Source organism: Leucopleurus acutus (genome assembly GCF_964270905.1).
Source record: "Leucopleurus acutus genome assembly, chromosome: 10".
NCBI classification, from domain to species: domain Eukaryota; kingdom Metazoa; phylum Chordata; class Mammalia; order Artiodactyla; family Delphinidae; genus Leucopleurus; species Leucopleurus acutus.
In genome coordinates, this window is record NC_139153.1 from 73,031,148 (window position 1) to 73,048,178 (window position 17,031).

General features: G+C 53.3%; 2 protein-coding genes across 3 annotated transcripts; one reads left to right on the forward strand and one right to left on the reverse strand.

Annotated features, from left to right (window-relative positions):
* Positions 1–1,110: 1,110 nt before the first annotated feature.
* On the reverse strand, positions 1,111–4,645 carry MRPL2 (mitochondrial ribosomal protein L2). Its single transcript, XM_082848643.1, has 7 exons — positions 4,463–4,645; positions 3,170–3,338; positions 2,469–2,610; positions 2,244–2,359; positions 2,057–2,167; positions 1,705–1,778; positions 1,111–1,346 (listed from the first exon to the last, which is right to left on the reverse strand). The coding sequence occupies exons 1-7, from the start codon at positions 4,556–4,558 to the stop codon at positions 1,134–1,136; spliced, it is 921 nt and encodes a 306-aa protein (XP_082704769.1). The 5' UTR covers positions 4,559–4,645; the 3' UTR covers positions 1,111–1,133.
* A 203-nt stretch (positions 4,646–4,848) lies between these two features.
* Positions 4,849–16,916, forward strand: KLC4 (kinesin light chain 4). 2 transcript variants are annotated; one of them, XM_082849191.1, is made up of 17 exons: positions 5,204–5,369; positions 5,719–5,798; positions 6,495–6,776; positions 7,780–8,010; positions 9,620–9,701; positions 10,286–10,496; positions 10,948–11,035; positions 12,281–12,382; positions 12,628–12,801; positions 13,116–13,215; positions 13,415–13,467; positions 13,681–13,751; positions 13,933–14,041; positions 14,638–14,778; positions 15,079–15,194; positions 15,555–15,618; positions 16,490–16,916. In XM_082849191.1, the coding sequence occupies exons 3-17, from the start codon at positions 6,519–6,521 to the stop codon at positions 16,538–16,540; spliced, it is 1,851 nt and encodes a 616-aa protein (XP_082705317.1). In that variant the 5' UTR covers positions 5,204–5,369; positions 5,719–5,798; positions 6,495–6,518; the 3' UTR covers positions 16,541–16,916. The 2 variants fall into 2 exon arrangements, with proteins under 2 accessions (XP_082705318.1, XP_082705317.1); XM_082849192.1 differs by lacking the exons at positions 5,204–5,369; positions 5,719–5,798 and adding an exon at positions 4,849–4,887.
* The last annotated feature ends 115 nt before the right edge of the window (positions 16,917–17,031 follow it).

Sequence of the window (17,031 nt, forward strand, 5' to 3'; positions counted from 1 at the left end):
TCTGCAGGGGCAAAAGACCCAGAGACCTGGTGGTGGAGTGAGGGTGCAGGGCGCGACGGGCTGGGAGAAGGGGCTGCTGGTAGGCTGGAGGCGCCCAAGATTGGAGGCGCTTAAGCAGCAAGGCCAGTGGGGGCGACGTGAGGCCCCGAACAGGGTGCACAGGAGACCCGATGGGTGAGGGGCGCGAGGCTTGTAGGACCGGGTCGAAGACAGCAGAAGCCAGGGGCGCGCGGCAAGGTGCGGGGGAGGGGGCTAGGCCAGATAAACAAGAATCCCGAGGCGCGGCGGAATCGGGGGCGCGAGGCCCGGTGGGCGAGTGGGCGGAGGAAAACCCGGACTCGGGGCGGGGGGCCGCGGCGGGGCTGTGGCCACCTCAGAAGTCGATGGGGGTCCCGGCGTGAGGCCTGTCCTTCGCCGAGCTAAGGACGCGGCGCAGACTATGGCGGCAGCGCTGGCGGAGATTTGGGCCCCGCCTGGGCCCCCCGAAGGGGTCGAGGCGTAGAGGCGGGAGGGGGCGTGTTTCCGCAGGCCAGGCGGCCGCAGGGGGCGTGGCGCGCGGGATCGAACGCCCTGGGGGCGTGGCGCTGTCAGCTCCTGGCCTCCGCGCAGGTCTGCGGCCTCCGGGGCCTTGCAGGGCGGGGCCTGTCCCCAACTAGCGGCGCCGCCCGCCTAGCTCTGGGGGCCCGTCGCCCGCCCGCCCGGAGCCGCCGCTCATTTCCGCCAGGCCCAGCGGAAAGCTAGGGGCCCTGGGAGAACGCCGGGGCGGAGCCGCCGGTGCCACCTCGGCGACGCGCGGCACCTCCTCCTCCGCCCTTTCCGTCTCCCTCCTCCTGGCACCGGAAGCGCCTTCCCCGCTTCCCAAAGTCAGAATTGGAAAAGACTTTGGAGGTCATTTATTCCCCCCTCCTCCATTACATATAAAGGCACGGAGCAAGGTGGGGCGGGGGCACTGGAAATGAGAGGGGAACGGCCCGTTTTTGCCCCATACTTTCCTTTCCTTTCTCCTTCCGCCAACGGTTGTTTGCTTCTGTCCCCGCGGCCCACCCCACCCCCCATCCAGTATGTACCTCCTCCCTCCCACAAAAACCAGAAACAGATAAAAATGGGGGCCATTTTATTAGAGTCCAGGGATATCAGCTTTGGGCAGCAGCTGAGGGCAGCTTCACGTAACTCTTCATGGGGGGCAGTGGCCGGATCTTTCGGCCAGCCCAGCCCCCCTTGCGGTGCCATCGCCCACTGTTGGGCCTCTTTCCCAGCCAGCGGTTCCGCCCAGCTTTGCCGATGACCCGTTTGTTATGATCAACGTTGGATACTCGGCCCACTGTTGCTATGCACGTTTCCAGCACCTGACAGAGAAAGCAGATGGAGGGGAATGCACCGTGGGGGGAAAGAGCCTGACATTGTTGAGGGCATGGACTCTTGGGAGACTTCTTACACTCAAGGAGAGAAAGGAGAGGAGAGGGGGAAAGCACAACATAATTGAACCTGAGTGCAGGTCCTACAGTAGTTGAAAACAGAAGGCACTGTTCCTTACTCCATCATGGTGCCAGCCTGACAAGGCACGCCTAGTCACATGGCAGAAAAGGACAGACCCAGCTCGAGGCAGTTCTCAACATAAAACACCTGGGAGCTATCCTGGACAGGTTAGGTACATTCCAAAAATTCCTCCCTCGCTGATCCCTCCCACCTGCACCCCACACACACCTGCATCTGCCTTTTAGAGGGCAGCTGGATGATGGCTGTCCCATTCACCTTCCGTAGCAGCACACCACAGGTCCCTGGGAAAGGGAGAAACAGCTTTGCAACCCTCCACAGAGCAGGAGGTGGGGGGCAGATTTCCAAGGGGCCACACCCCACACACTCTGAGGAGGAGAAACACTGAAGCAGGATGCATGTAAGATTTTAGGTCAAAACACAAGCACCTCTTCAGCCTTGTTTTTCCTTCTTTTTCTCTGCCATTGGACCAGATGTGGGCCCATGGGTTCAGAGAGTTGCAACCTCAGGTACCCCTTGGCCTTCCAAACTGTAAGATCCCAAGCAGCTCCTTTCTTCTTACCTGCGGCTCGGATATACTGGGCCCCCCGGCCTGGCTCACTCTCCACATTGTTGATGAGGGTCCCCACTGGCAAGGCCCCAAGAGGGTGTGCATCCCCTTCCTGAGCAGCAACTAAAAGACAGAATTTCATCAGCACCAGAACCCTTGCAGCCTCCCAGGCCACACACATCTGGCAGCCATCTCTCACCTGCCATTCGGCCTATGTGGTCAGAGTTCAGGATTGTATCTCCGGCTTGCATGTTTTCTGTGGCAATGATCCAGCGTTTCCGGTTGCCCCCAGCAACCAGAGCTATGTCTGCTGACCTGTTCAGAGTGAGGCACAGGTAAGCAGACCATCTAGGCAGCCTCACATCTCCTGAAAAGCCACAGAGCAGTCATTCAGCCATACCACCACCTCACATCCCAAACTTGCCTACAGGGATCATAGCGGACAGTGATGACCTTCTCCTCAAAGGGTCCTGGCTTGGATTGCTGCTCAGGCCGGAACCGCAGAAAGTCAATCATTCGATAACGTTGCTTGTGGCCCCCACCAATACCGTGCACTTGGATTCGGCCTGTGGTCAGGACAGTGCAGGGACATGACCCCGGTCAGACGAGTCAGTTCCCAGCATTGGGAACAGACCCATCCTAGGCAGAGAGCAGCGCTCCCCAACATTATGACACAAGCAGAAAATGATAAAAATTTGCACAGCACAATGGGGTCAGGGTGAACACCTACATGGAGCTTGGTAAAAACATAATTATGATATTGAAATTGTATAAAACATCCAGATAAAATCTCTACAAATTACTGAATTCAGTAAGTTTACTGAGAGCCATGTAACTCGTGTTCAATTTCAACTATTGTCAATTTTTGAAGGGTGTGAAGAGAAATGTCATATAACTTCCTGAGTATGTCCAGTTTTCTTCAACTACCTACATTATCTTTAGAAGCACAGACCACTTGTTTATTGCTTTGTATTCTACTCTCTCACTCTTAAACACATACTACATGCAGAAGGAGTCCAATAAATGCTTTTTAATTACATTCCTCTGCCTGTATCAAAATACAGGCCTAGGATCCTACCATGTTTTTGCCCTTTACTGCTGAAATCTTCTTGTCCTTGCTCCCACCTGTGTGGTTTCGGCCCCCAGACTTCCTCATCTTCACTGGCATAACGGTATACTTGGTACGACTCTTCCAGGACACAAACTTAGCACTAAGGGCCACAGAGGTAAGGACTGGGCGGCAGGGAAGCAACATCGAGGGAGAGGGCAGCGGAAGGAGGACATTGTTTGTCACCTAGAGATAAACAGAAATCTCTTTCACTTGAAAGCTAATTGAAGGAAAAGCTTCAGAGAACCAAGGGAGAGGGCACAAAGTTTAGCTTGTAGCCTCCTTCCTCCTGGAAGTCCCAGACCAGCTATCCAAAAACTCCACCCATCACAGCTTGCACAAATACCAGTTCGAATGTTCATCTAGGTGTATGTGTGTTGATTACCTCTCCTCATCTGATCCTCTCACCTCTCAAGTATTTCTTCAATGGAATGTTCTCCCCTTGGTGCATCTTCTTCCAAATTTGGCTCAAAACTCTTCTTCTCTAAGAAACTTTTCCTTCCCTAAACAACTCCCTTCTCCAGGGCTGGTAACTTCCATACACCCATGTACCACCATTGGCATCAATACCTTCTGCCCATTTTGCTGCATGTTTCTGAGAGTTTTTCAGATATGAATGGAGGGGAGAGATCATTTATGTCTTGTTCCCTGCTGAATTCCCAGGCTGGTTTGGTTTTGAATTTTAAGTATGCATCTGCCAAACTCTACCATAAGTCTGAAAGGTCCGGGGAGGTAAGACTTAACTTCTCTTTTCTGTAACTCACCAGTCGCCCGCTAGGAACCTTGAGATATCTTCATGTTAGGCTCCTATTCTTGGTATCTTGCCCTGAATTCTCTAATCTCAGTAGTAACTCATCCTTAATGGTTATAATAATGGTTAAGAGCCTAGGCTTTGAAGCCAGATTACCTAGCTCCAATGGTTGGTGTATGACCTTCGACTACTTATGTTTTCTCATATGTAAAATGGGAATATAATAACTAATTTGTAAAGTGATTGAAAGGAATTCATTTATTTAAAACGTCTATTACTTATGCTTGGCTTATGAGAGACAATAAATGTTAATTATTATTGAAACCTGTACATTTGTCTGTAAAGCACTTTCACCTCCAGTATCTTGTCTGAGGAATCCAGGGACCCTGTGAGATAGCAACACTTACAGAGGAGAAAGCTTTGGTTGAGAGTGTCTTATCCAAGGTCACAGGCCGGCGTGACTCCTAACCAGACTCGCATCCCCCACCTCGCTTCTCCTGGAGCCCCCTCTCCGGCTGCCCGAACGGAAACAGCCACATTCCCGGGTAAGGTGGATTACCTGGGTGGCCAGGAGCAGGCTTGGGCCGGGGACGGCGGCAATCCGGGGCGTCAGGCTCAGAGAGCCAAGAGCGCGGGTCAGTGCCCGCAGGGCCATGAGTTGGGCCAAGCTCGGCTGGTCTCAGCACGCCACCATTACCTGTAGCCAGGCCGTCTGGTGATACTGGATGACTCTAACAGGTCCCCGTTCTGTCGCTCCTTAATGACGTAAAAAGAGGCAGTCAGAGAACCCGAGACAAAGCTGGACACACACCTCTTACGCTCCCTGCTCGCGGTAGAGCCAATCCCCGGGTGGCTCTTAGGTCGCGTGACTGTGGAACAGGCCCCGCCCCTTGGAGCCGTCAAAACAATTGCCTCGAGCGGCAGCCATGATGGATTTAAAGGCGCAGTACCGGCAAGAGCGGCAGCCAGACCGACGGACTGCGGGTGAGTCTTTGAGGGTACATCTGGGGCTGAGAGTTGAAGTCCCGCTACCTCCTTCCTGCACTCCCAGACAAATGAACAAATAAGCCCCTCCGACCGAACTTACACAACTCCAGTCAGCCTTAAAAACTCCGCCCCCCCCCCGCGATTCTTCCCGCCCCTCGGCGTCTAGACAGAGGGACAGACGGCCTGCCCCGCCCCCTGCGCTACAGACTGACTCAGTGACCTCGGGATTGACAGTCCCGTGTCCTCGTCCGTGACGCGGACCTCGGCCGTCCATCCGCACCACCTCCCGTCACCTCTGCCCATCTCACTCTATCCCCACCCTGGGCCTCAGGGCAGGTCGACAGCCTGGGACACTTCTCCACCGCATTCCCAGGCCCGGGAGACCAGCTCCCAGCGCCGCGTTTCCCTGTGATCCCGCAGCCGCTCAGCAGACTTGCCGTTCTTCCCTGCATCATCGGGCGTCTGGGAGGTACCCTAAGGTGACTCCTCTCAGAGCCTGTTAGTATGTGATCATGATAGACACAAAACCATAGAAATGACTGGGCTAGGAGTGACCAGGTCTTCCTCCTCACCCTTTCCCAGACACGCCCCTTGCCGCAGGTCTCAGATCAAATCTCACTCCCTTCTTGGGAGAAAATAGCTCCCCAGGCTTGGGGTGGGAGGTTGGCTTGGGGAAGGAGGAGGGACATTGGTAGTCTTTGAAGACCTGTAGGCAGGGGAGGGAGGGCGTTTGTCCTGGGTGGGGCTCCATGCCAGGTCCTCTGGGTGGCTGTGAAGTGGTGAGAGAAGGGGTGGGAACTCTGGGCTTCTGGACTTTGGGCAGGGCAGATCCTTCTGAGTTCCTGGCTGTTTGAACAGAGTTTCCTCTGAGCTCCTGCCTGAACACCACAACCAAGGGCTATATACAGGTAAGAAAACTTCAAAGATGAGAAACAAGGCCCTTTTGAGGGAGTAGGAAGACTGCCTGAGACCTGGGGTTTCAGGCTAGTGGGGAAAGAGGCAGAGCTGACCAGGTTTGGAGATGCTGGGCTTAGCCCCATGGGTGTTGCAACCTGAAGACTTTGAGCCTCTAGGCCCCTCTCATCTGGGTCTTGTGATGAAGGCTCCTCTCCTTTTCTTCTCCCTCTCTTTCTTGGTTTAACTTTGAAAACTATTCCTTCCCCTTTTTTGAAAACTCTGCACTATTTTCTGCATACCTCTGGTCTGCTTTAACTCCATTCCCTTTGCAGCTCTCTCAGACACCCTCTGTGTTCCCTATAGTGCTGTCTCTCCTCTCTTGATTCCTTTTCCTAACCCAAGCTCTCTCTCCAGCTCCTCTTCTATTGTGTTCCTTAGTTCTAAATCCCTCTGCTACTTCTCAGCACCTTTGTTCTTTCTACAGTTTTTCGTTCAAGTCAATTTGTCTCCCTCTCTCTTTCCCACGACCTTAGTTTGTGTCTAGTGTCATCGCAGGCTGCCTCCCCACTGGTCACTCTCTCTCTCCAATTAAACCACAGGGTCCCCCCCTACTGGTTCTCGTCCCTTCATTTGGATCCCTCCCGCCCAAGGCGCTCAGCCACTCTTTCCAATCTTTACCCCGCCTGAGCTCTGTTGTTTCTCTGTAGCCCGGGCAAGGTCCCCCAGCCAGGATGTCGGGCCTGGTATTGGGACAGCGGGATGAGCCTGCAGGGCACCGGCTCAGCCAGGAGGAGATCCTGGGGAGCACTCGTCTGGTGAGCCAAGGGCTGGAGGCCCTCCACAGTGAACACCAGGCTGTGCTGCAAAGCCTCTCCCAAACCATCGAGTGTCTGCAGCAGGGAGGCCATGAAGAAGGGCTGGTGCATGAGAAGGCCCGGCAGCTGCGCCGTTCCATGGAAAACATCGAGCTGGGGCTGAGTGAGGCCCAGGTGAGGGGGAGGAGGTGGTGCCACGTGGCCCAGGGTAGATGGAGGAGCAGTTGTCTGATTAGGGCTTTGAGGTCACTCGGGATCCCCTTGTCCTAGTAATTGCTTGCATTCATTCACCCAGTAAATATGTATTAAGCTTCTACCATGTGCTAGGCACTACTCTCCTGGACACTAGAGACACATCACTGAACAAGAACAGCCATAAACCTTTGCCATCTTGGAGCTTACATTCTAGCTGGGGGAGGCAGACAATACATGAATAACTAAGTGATTCAGTATGCCACAATGATAACTGTTAAGAGTAAAAGGATAAAAATAAAGCAAGGAAGGGGACTGGGGCGTATGGGGAGAGGATACAGTTTGAGATAGGGTGGGTCAATAAAAGCCTCATTGAAAAGGCACCATTTGAGCAAAGATTTGAAGATGAGGGAATGAGTCATACAGTAAATGGGGGAAGAGCATCCTAAACAGAGTGGACAGCAAGTGCAAAGGCCCCGACCTGGAGCCTTCCCGATGAGTTCACTGAGAGGCCAGTGTGGCTGCAGGACAGTGAACGAGGGCAAGCAAAATAGAAAATGAAGTTGGAGAGGTGGTGGAGGCAGGGGACAGATCCTGTGGAACTGTAGGCCATTGTAAGGACCTGGCTTCCACTTTGAGTGAGACGGAAGCTATTGGAATGTTTTGAGTGGAGAAGTGATGTGGTTTAACATTTTAAAAGGATCATTTGGCTGCAGGGTTGAGACCAGACTCTAGGGGAACAAGGGCAGAAACAGGGAGGCCAGTGAGGAGGCAATTCTCATAATCCAGGTGGGACTTGATGGTGGCTTGGCCCAGGGCGGTAGCTCTGGAGGTGGTGAGAAATTGGATTCAGGGTATGTTTTGAAGGTAGAGTCATCACTACCCACCCCTTCCTCCTGGCCCCTGCCAGTCTTGCCGGCTTCTCTCCCGCCTATCCCTCAACACTCCTATCCAGAGCCCGGCGCTCACAGGATTGCCCACCTAGGTGATGCTGGCTTTGGCCAACCACCTGAGCACAGTGGAGTCGGAGAAACAGAAGCTGCGGGCTCAGGTCCGGCGGCTGTGCCAGGAGAACCAGTGGCTCCGGGACGAGCTGGCGGGCACCCAGCAGCGGCTGCAGCGCAGCGAACAGGCCGTGGCTCAGCTGGAGGAGGAAAAGAAGCACCTAGAGTTCCTGGGACAGCTGCGTCAGTATGACGAGGATGGGCACACCGCGGTGAGCATGTGCAGGCGAGGCTGGCTGGGGGGCGGACAGCTGGGAGTCACCACAGACATGTGGGCAATTGCTCCATCACCCATAAGGGCCAGCAGCCCTGCCCAGCCTGCCCCCACCTGGCAGAATTCAGGTCCTGACACCAACTCCAGATGACAGCAAGGGAGAAACAAGAGTCACTCATTCAGTCAACATTTGATCAAATGACTACTCTATGTCAGGCGCAGTGCACTCTGTTGGGGATGAAAAGTAAACAAGGCAGGGTTCCTGCTCTGACAATAATAGGTTTTTTTGAGGGGGACAGATAGGCATTTGGACAATTCCAGTTCAGAATCCTGAGCTCTGCAATTAGGGAAAGCACAGCCCAGTTGAGCAAGTCCTAAAATTTGCTCTCAAAACGTGTGGAATTTAACCCTCACTCAACAGGCATTTGTATATCTCTGTGCCTTAGGCAATGCAAGAAAATGTGTGGCAGGTAGATGTAAGGAACTACAAAAGAGAGTTTCTGCCTTCTTGAGCTTATAGAGTAGCTGTAGGAACAAGGCTTACATGTGAGAACACGTATGTGACAACACAAACAGGAAGTGCCCAGTGCTGGAGGAGTGGTTCAGTCAGTGTGGGAGGGTCCCAAGGAGGTAGGTTCCTGGGGGCTGGAATGGTCTGAAAGATTCACAGAAGAGGCGGGGAACAGGGATGGGCAAGATTTAGGTTGGATTTTTAAAATTTTATTTTATTTATTTATTTATTTGGTTTAGGAATTGGGATGGATGTTGGTAATCTATGAGGGAGAGGGAGGAACTTTCTAGACCTGTGTGTGTGTGTGTCTGTGTGTGTGTGAGATAGATTCATAGATAAGGCGCCAGGGCTGGAAAGGTGGTCTGACTCAGGGAAAGTGGGATGATTTGTATGGGACACACTGGTGAATCTGGGCAGGAGAGTTGAAAGTGTTTGTACAAGGCTGCAGTGCCTGGTGGGGTGAAGCATTTTTGCCTGGTGTGAAAGGTTATTCAGTGAGGATTGGGCACTACATACAGAGTTAGTGGTGGCAGATAAGGGTGTCAGGCTGAGCTAGACACTTTGGGTACGTGTCAATAAGATAGGACACACTCCTGCCCTCAGGAGAGACAGGACAGACATGTAATCAGTGTAAACACACAGGGATCAACACGGGACTATAATTACAAGAGTTGAGGGGGAGAGAGGTGGAGGGTGAGGGTGCTTAGGAAGGAAGGAAGCTCTCTGGATGTGAAGGAAGGGAAAGTCATGACATTTTGGCCGAAGCATCTCTTGTTTTTGTTTCGTTGTTATTTTTTGTTTTTTGGGCTGTGCCATGCGGCATGCGGCATCTTAGTTCCTGGACCAGGGATCGTACCCGTGCCCCCTGCAGTGGAAGCACGGCGTCTTAAACGCTGGACCGCCAGGGAAGTCCCCATCTCTCATTTGTTATGAACAAGAGAGGCCTAAGCTTGGCGGGACAGATGCTGGCCTTCCCAGGGGCAGGGATATGAACAAGGGACTAGGCCCCACCTGTCAATGATTTCATGGTTTAGAGGGGGCTTGAAGAGGCTGCTGAGGCTATCTTGGCCCAGACATGCTGCTTCTTCCCTTCCAGGAGGAGAAGGAAGGTGATACCTCCAAGGATTCCCTGGATGACCTCTTCCCCAATGAGGAGGAAGAGGACCCCAGCAATGGCTGTGAGTTGGAGGGTGAAGGAGGGGCGTCAGGAGGCTGGTCGCAGCTGTGGCCTACCCTGAACACAGGATGCTCACCATCTAGGAATAGGTTTTCCACTTCCTCTGGAGATGGGCCAGGGACAAGTACTTTGATTTCCTCAGCTTCCCCCTTATTCATCAACATGTATTAAGCACTTAGCCTGTGTCAGGCACTGTGCTGGGCACCAGGGAGACGAAGATGAGCATGACACAGGTCTTGCCAGTAAGGAGCTCACAGTCGAGTGGAAGAGTGACCCTGGAGGGGAAGAGTATGAGCTCCTCAAGGGAAAGGACCAGGTCTTTCTTAACTTTGTATCCCTGGCAGCCCATCCCTCCTGCTTATTGAGTAGTTTGTTGAATGAATGGGTGAACAAATGGGATTGTGATGGGCACGGGGCAAGGGAATGGTCAAAAGAGTAGCAGCTGAGGCAGGTCTATGCAGGGAGCCTGGTGGGGGGTAGGCACAGGCACGGGACAAGTCTTGGAGTGGGGTGGGGAGGGCAGACAGCAAAGGGAGAGGCAGCGTCATCTGAGGAAGTCTCCTGTCTTTTTCTGCGACGGTGTAGTGTCCCGTGGCCCGGGTGCCCAGCACAGTGGCTATGAGATCCCGGCAAGGTTGCGGACACTGCACAACTTGGTGATCCAGTATGCAGCCCAGGGTCGCTATGAGGTAGCTGTGCCACTCTGCAAGCAGGCACTGGAGGACCTGGAGCGCACGTCCGGCCGCGGCCACCCCGACGTGGCCACTATGCTCAACATCCTGGCTCTGGTGTATCGGTGAGTACGGCGTCCTCCTCGCACGAACCTGCCTCCACGTTCCCGCCTTGATCCGCCTTTGGCTCTCATTCCTCCTCTCCACAGGGAACCTCTTCTCCCTCCCACCTGGGGGCTTTCTTCTATACCAGACTCTTATTCTTTCATACCTGAGCCCTTGACCTCAGAGAATACTCATCCCTCAGGTTTTTTGCTTCTCTCATCTCTCCTCTGGGGAGGGTCTCCTTCTCTGTTTCTGTCTCTTGCATCTTACGCCTTATGGCCTTCTCTGGGCATGGCAACTCTCAGCGTGTGTCAGTGAACCCCTCTCACTGCTCCCACCAGGCTTCCTGTCTCCTCATGGGGGGGGCCCCAATCCCTAAATGTACCTCAATTGTCCCAAAGGGAAGGAAGTAAGGAGATGGCTTAGGGCCAGAGTTCGGGCTAACCCCTTGCCACTTTTGTCCTCTTACAGGGACCAGAATAAGTATAAGGAAGCTGCCCTCCTGCTGAATGATGCCCTCAGCATCCGGGAGAGCACCTTGGGCCGGGACCACCCTGCTGTCAGTATTCCTTGCCCTCCTTCCCCTGTGCTCTCTCAGCTTGTTCATCTGCTTCCCTCAGCCCACTCCCTGGGGCTTCTCAGGAGGGAGGCATGAAGACTCATTTTTCCCAGGCACTGTCTGCTGATCCCAGTGGTCTCAACTCTCTGAGACCCAATGACTCCTTCTTATAATGAATATTTTCCTAAAACTTAACTCATAGATAATGTAACCAACCTACCCGTATAATTTCCTCAAAAGTTGAATGATACCCTATTAATATAAAAGAGAAACAAGGAAGGTAATTTATAATAAAATGTATAATACATTACAGTAAGATGAAAATGCAAAACAATAACAGTTGTGTTGAGTACAACAATGCTAGAAGACATAATGTAGTAGTCTGATATATAATGACTGAATAACTTTAGATTTAGAAGAAGTAAAACCAGTAAGTCATTCTACGTAGAGGTACGTATTAGAAAAATGACAGAGAAGAACTGGCGCATGCAAGATTAAAATCCAGTGTTAGAATAAGTAATAATGGACCAGATTTATTTGTCTGTGATAAGAGAGAGAGAGAGAAATAACCTTAAGTAGGGATAGCATGCCAAGACAAATGCTAGATTTGTCAAAGTGGAGACAATGAGAAATAAGATATTTTTGAAAATGAGCTGACTGTGGAAAAAGAATTCCCTGTGTTATGACGCATGATAGGCAGGGATGATGTATCTCAGAAAACATAACTCCTGTCTTGATATCCCACCAAGCATCAAAGCTTACATTCAGCGTTTGAAAGTCTGGCAGGACATTCAAAAGATGCCTGAGCTGACTTTGGGAAAAGAATTCCCTGTGTTATGACGTGTGATAGGCAGGGATGATGTATCTCAGAAAACATAACTCCTGTCTTGATATCCCGCCAAGCATCAAAGCTTATATTCAGTGTTTGAAAGTCTGGCAGGACATTCAAAAGTTGCCTGAGCTGTCCCACACAGGCAGTACATCCGTAGCATCCTTGCCTCCCCAAAGGCCCCCAATATTTATGGCAACCAAAAATACCCTGCCTCCAGAAATGTCTAAAAGTCTATTTAGAGGGTGATACCACCCCCATGGAGAACCTCAGAGCCACGGGGGTCAGTACTTTCCCCTCCGCCGCCTCTGGTTCGGGTGGCAGAGTCCACTTGTCTGGGCGTTGCGCAGTGCGGGGCCCTGCTGTTCAAGGTCCTTTGCATCCAGTTTCTGATGGGGGCAGGCCTGTCTTCCTAGGTGGCTGCCACACTCAACAATCTGGCTGTGCTCTATGGCAAGAGGGGCAAATACAAGGAGGCAGAGCCGCTGTGCCAGCGGGCCCTGGAGATTCGAGAAAAGGTGCCTGTGCCCTCTGCCTGTTCTTCCCTGTTGCGGTGACCCCTCGTCCACCATCTCTCTTCTGATCTACCCTTGCCCCTCACTTCTTTTCGTCTCACCCCCCATCTCTGCCTTATTCCCTGTTCCATCATTCCCTTCCCCCTGCTCCCTGCATGGGCACATGCACACACACACACATGCACACGCACACACACACAAGCACACACGTAGTCACAGCCATCTGTCTGTCCTTTGTACTCCTCCAGGTCCTGGGCACCAACCACCCAGATGTGGCAAAGCAGCTGAACAACCTGGCCCTGTTGTGCCAAAACCAGGGCAAGTATGAGGCTGTGGAGCGCTATTACCGGCGGGCACTGGCCATCTACGAGGGGCAGCTGGGGCCGGACAACCCTAATGTAGCCCGGACCAAGAACAACCTGGTGAGGGCAAAGGCGGTGGGAGGAGGGAAGGGGAAGCATCATAGGCTGGTACACTGACCTCATCGCCTTTGTGCCCAGCTCTGGGGCTGCCTTTGGGGCTGAGGGGTCTGCTTCCTTCCCATGGGAAGGCAGAAGTTCCGTAGCCTCTTGGGAGTGGAGTGGAGTGGGAACGCCCTGGACCCTGCAGCTAGACAAAGAGGTGTGAGGTGGATCTCTGGGGAAAGTCATAAAGAGACCAAGAAGTGGAAATCCCAGGCCTGGCCGAGACCTTATCTCTACCTCTTGCTCCTGTGTTTTTGCCTTCCCGCCCCCAGGCTTCCTGTTACCTGAAACAAGGGAAGTATGCTGAGGCTGAGACACTCTACAAAGAGATCCTGACCCGTGCCCATGTGCAGGAGTTTGGGTCTGTGGATGGTGAGTGGTGAGGGCCTGGGCAGGGAGCTGCAGGGAGGAAAGGAAATGCAGACCAAAGGTTGGGGGGTTGACCACAGTGGTTCCCAAGGGGGAGCCAGACCCCTTTAGTCCAGCCCTGTCGGCCTCTGGGTCCTGGCTCCCCTGTACTGTCCAGCTCCATTCTCTAACCGCGCCACCCCATCCCATGTATCACCCCCAGACGACCACAAGCCCATCTGGATGCATGCAGAGGAGCGGGAGGAAATGAGCAAAGTGAGTGGGGGGCCCAGCCTGGGGAGCCCGAGGCTACCAGGGCCTCTGACTTACTCCTGACCCAGCCCAGCTCCTCATTTCCCATCCAAGCACCAGCCCCAGGTGCATGGTGCCTTCCCCAGCCCAGCTTGCACCCCGGCCCTGTGCCAGCTTGTACCCAAGCGTCTCGGTACTCTCATCTCTGGCTTCACCTCCCCCTCTGTCCTCCTGCAGAGCCGGCACCGTGAGGGCAGTACGCCCTACACCGAGTATGGAGGCTGGTACAAGGCCTGCAAAGTGAGCAGGTGAGCTGCGGGTGAGCAGCCGGCTTGGCCTCCGATGCCCTCCATCCAAGCCCGGCTTCCGGCTTCCTGGACCTTCCCCTTCTTCCCTTGGACCTTCCCTCGGCCTTAGCTCTGCTCCCTCTCTCTCCTGCTTGTTTTCTGAGTCCATCTTCTTTTCCTTCCCTGGTCTCCCCTGTCACAGCCCCACAGTAAACACGACCCTGAGAAACCTCGGAGCTCTGTACAGGCGCCAGGGAAAGCTGGAGGCAGCTGAGACCCTGGAGGAATGTGCCCTGCGTTCCCGGAAACAGGTCAGAGACCAAGAGGGGAAGGAGGTCTGTAAGATAGGGCCCTGGGGACAGGATGGAGGACCACTGAGGCTGCTTGTGACTCTCTGAAGGGTAAGAGGAGAGGCTGAGGAGGAAGACAGGACAGGCAGGTGAGACTCTTTTGTGACCGTGGTTGTTTTTTAAGTGTGTTCTTACCCCCTACCTGCCCTTTGTGGTCAGGACTCCAAGTTCAAGGTTCACTTCATTAAATGGGACTATTATGGGAAGCCCTGCCTTTTGATAATGTGAAGAATCTTCTGAAGCGGGGCACGGGCAGTGTGGGTGAGAGGGTTGTGGTTGAGGGGAGCCCTGAATCGGAGTTTCTCAAATTGAGGGTCTTGACTCAGTGGGTCCTGAAATCAGTTCAGTGTGGGCCTCGGCTAAAGACGGATGTGTATCTTTATGTAGGAACGCATTGCAAATAGAAAAGGTGAGTGTCTCCTTTCCAGTATGTGTGTACTGGGAAGTCTCAAAGAAAAATGTTTTCTTTGTTGCGGCTGATGGTGAGAAAAAGTTTGGAAGCCCCATCCTGAGGAGTTCAGAAGTGGGAAGTCCCAGCTCCTTCCTTTTCCTTCCAGGGCACTGACCCTATCAGCCAGACCAAGGTGGCTGAGCTGCTTGGGGAGGGTGACAGTGGAAGGACCTCCCAGGAGGGCCTTGGTGGCAGTGTGAAATTCGAGGGAGGTGAAGATGCCTCAGTGGCTGTGGAGTGGTCAGGGGTAAGTCTGATCGTCGCCCCTTGATCTCTCCTGCCTCTCCTGCTGGTGGTGGTGAGAGGCTCTGAGCCTGTAGGATGCGTGTAGGATGTGCGTGTCGGAGGGGATATTGTCCCCATCCCAGTTCAGTTACCCCATCCCTCTCAGGGGTCTCTCTGCAAGCCAGCTGTTGACCAGGCTCTTGTTTTCAGTCGCTGGGCTTTTGGGGGAAGGGGGAGGTTGCAGAATAAACGGCAGGAGTAGACTCAGAGGCCAGTCTGCCTGGGACCCCTTTAGCTTCTGTTCCCCGTCCCTCTCTGCCAGGATGGCAGTGGGGCCCTGCAGAGGAGCGGCTCTCTGGGCAAGATCCGAGATGTGCTTCGTAGAAGCAGCGAACTCCTGGTGAGGAAGCTCCAGGGGACCGAGCCCCGGCCCTCCAGGTACACACTGAGACTGAGATATGGCAGAGTGGGCAGGGGAGCCCTGGCCTCCAACTCCGCTTGGCCCCTCACCTCTGGAGGAGAAGAATCTTGGAGAGAAACATGGAGGAGGTCACTGGGGTGGCTGTGGAGAGAGAGTGTGGGAAAAATGGGTGCCCCAGTGTGGGGACAACAGTACCTGAGAAGATGCTGGTGACTGATGAAGACGAGAGTGCGTGTATGTGTGCGGGGGTGGGGGGGGGCGGGGTCAGATGGTGGGGAGGCAATGATCTGAGTGTGTGTGGTGGTGCCCAAGAGTCCCAAGCGTTAGGGCCACCCATGGGAAGAGAAGAGGCCTCGATTCTTTCTTTTCCATTGTAGCGGCAACATGAAGCGGGCAGCCTCCTTGAACTATCTGAACCAACCAAGTGCAGCACCTCTCCAGGTGAGAGCAGTGCTCGTGTGAGTGTATTGGTGGGTGAGAAAGAAAGGATAAGCCCAGTGGGGAGAGGGGAGAGTCGAGAGTCATCTGGGATGAAGGCTTTGCCAGGGAATTGGAGGTGGGCAGACAGGAATCAAGCAGCTTGTTGGGGGTGGTGACCGCCAAGGGACAGTTTCGGGCCAGAGATAGTAGCAGATAAATTAATCAGGAGGGGAACAGGAATGAATGTTCTCTAAATGGGTACTTTGGAATTATGAATAATTCAGGAATGATTTGGGGATACTAATTGCTCTCCTCCTATAGCCACCATACTCCTCACCTTGGGGACTCAGCAGTAGATGAGAAGGGAAAAAGAAAGAAAAAGCATTAACTCATCTCCATTTGAGAAAACAGCAATGACATTTTTTTTTTTTTGGAGAAGAGTTCTCTGCTTTATTTCATTAGCGATGTCAGTGAGAAATTATGCAAAGGATGTATTGATGAGAATTAGTCTCTATAAGGTTACCCCGAAGCACTTTTACATCATGATATTGTAGAGATCGTATAAAGACTGTACAAGTTATATAACAAGAAATGAGTCTCTGTTAAAGAAGTAGCAATGACATTTTAATGGGAAATGACCACCTGTATCAACACATTCAAAGTATATGCCAATATTCATGTGGTTCTTCCAGGTATTTTCTCCACCAGATTGTGGCCTTCTGGGGAATCATAGCAAAGACTAAATAAACAAAGCCCAGAGCTTGGGGTTGAGGTTACAGGCTCCATCCTAGGTCCAGAGAGAGACTGCAGCCGTGAGATGGATAAGACTCCAGGGGACAGTCTTTGGGAGGCTGAGGTCCCTGGGCTGATGGCATGCTATTGTCTATTTCAGGTCTCCCGAGGCCTCAGTGCCAGCAGTATGGACCTCTCTTCAAGCAGCTGACATTCATCCCACCCCCCCCCAGGTCTGCTGGGTCCCCCACACAGTCCTCACAGCATTCCCTATTGCTCCTGGCTCTTCCAGCCCCAAGGTGGGACAGTGAAGGGGGAGCAGTTAACCAGAAGATTGCTGCTGCCCTTAGGGTCTCAGCTCCCTCCTCAGGAATCCCCCTCAGGAAGGACCCTCAGGACATCCTCTCCCCACCCTGTGGTCCTCTAGAGTAGCTAGGTCTACTACTAGGGGCCCCAGAGTGGGTAAGGAGCAGGTCTGCACCTCAGAGATGCAGCCTGCAGCTGGCTTTTCTGTCAGAGGGTTTGGGGCTGGCCAGCCAACCTGCCTTGCCCTGGCCTCTCTTGTTCCCTCTGCTGCCTCACTTCAGGTCCGTGTATTTCACTTTACCTAAATAAAAGAATCAGGTAACCATTCAGCCACTTGAGTCCTAACTGAAGAGGGTAGGAAGCAAGGGTGGTGTTGGGGCCCCTCACAGAAGGGTG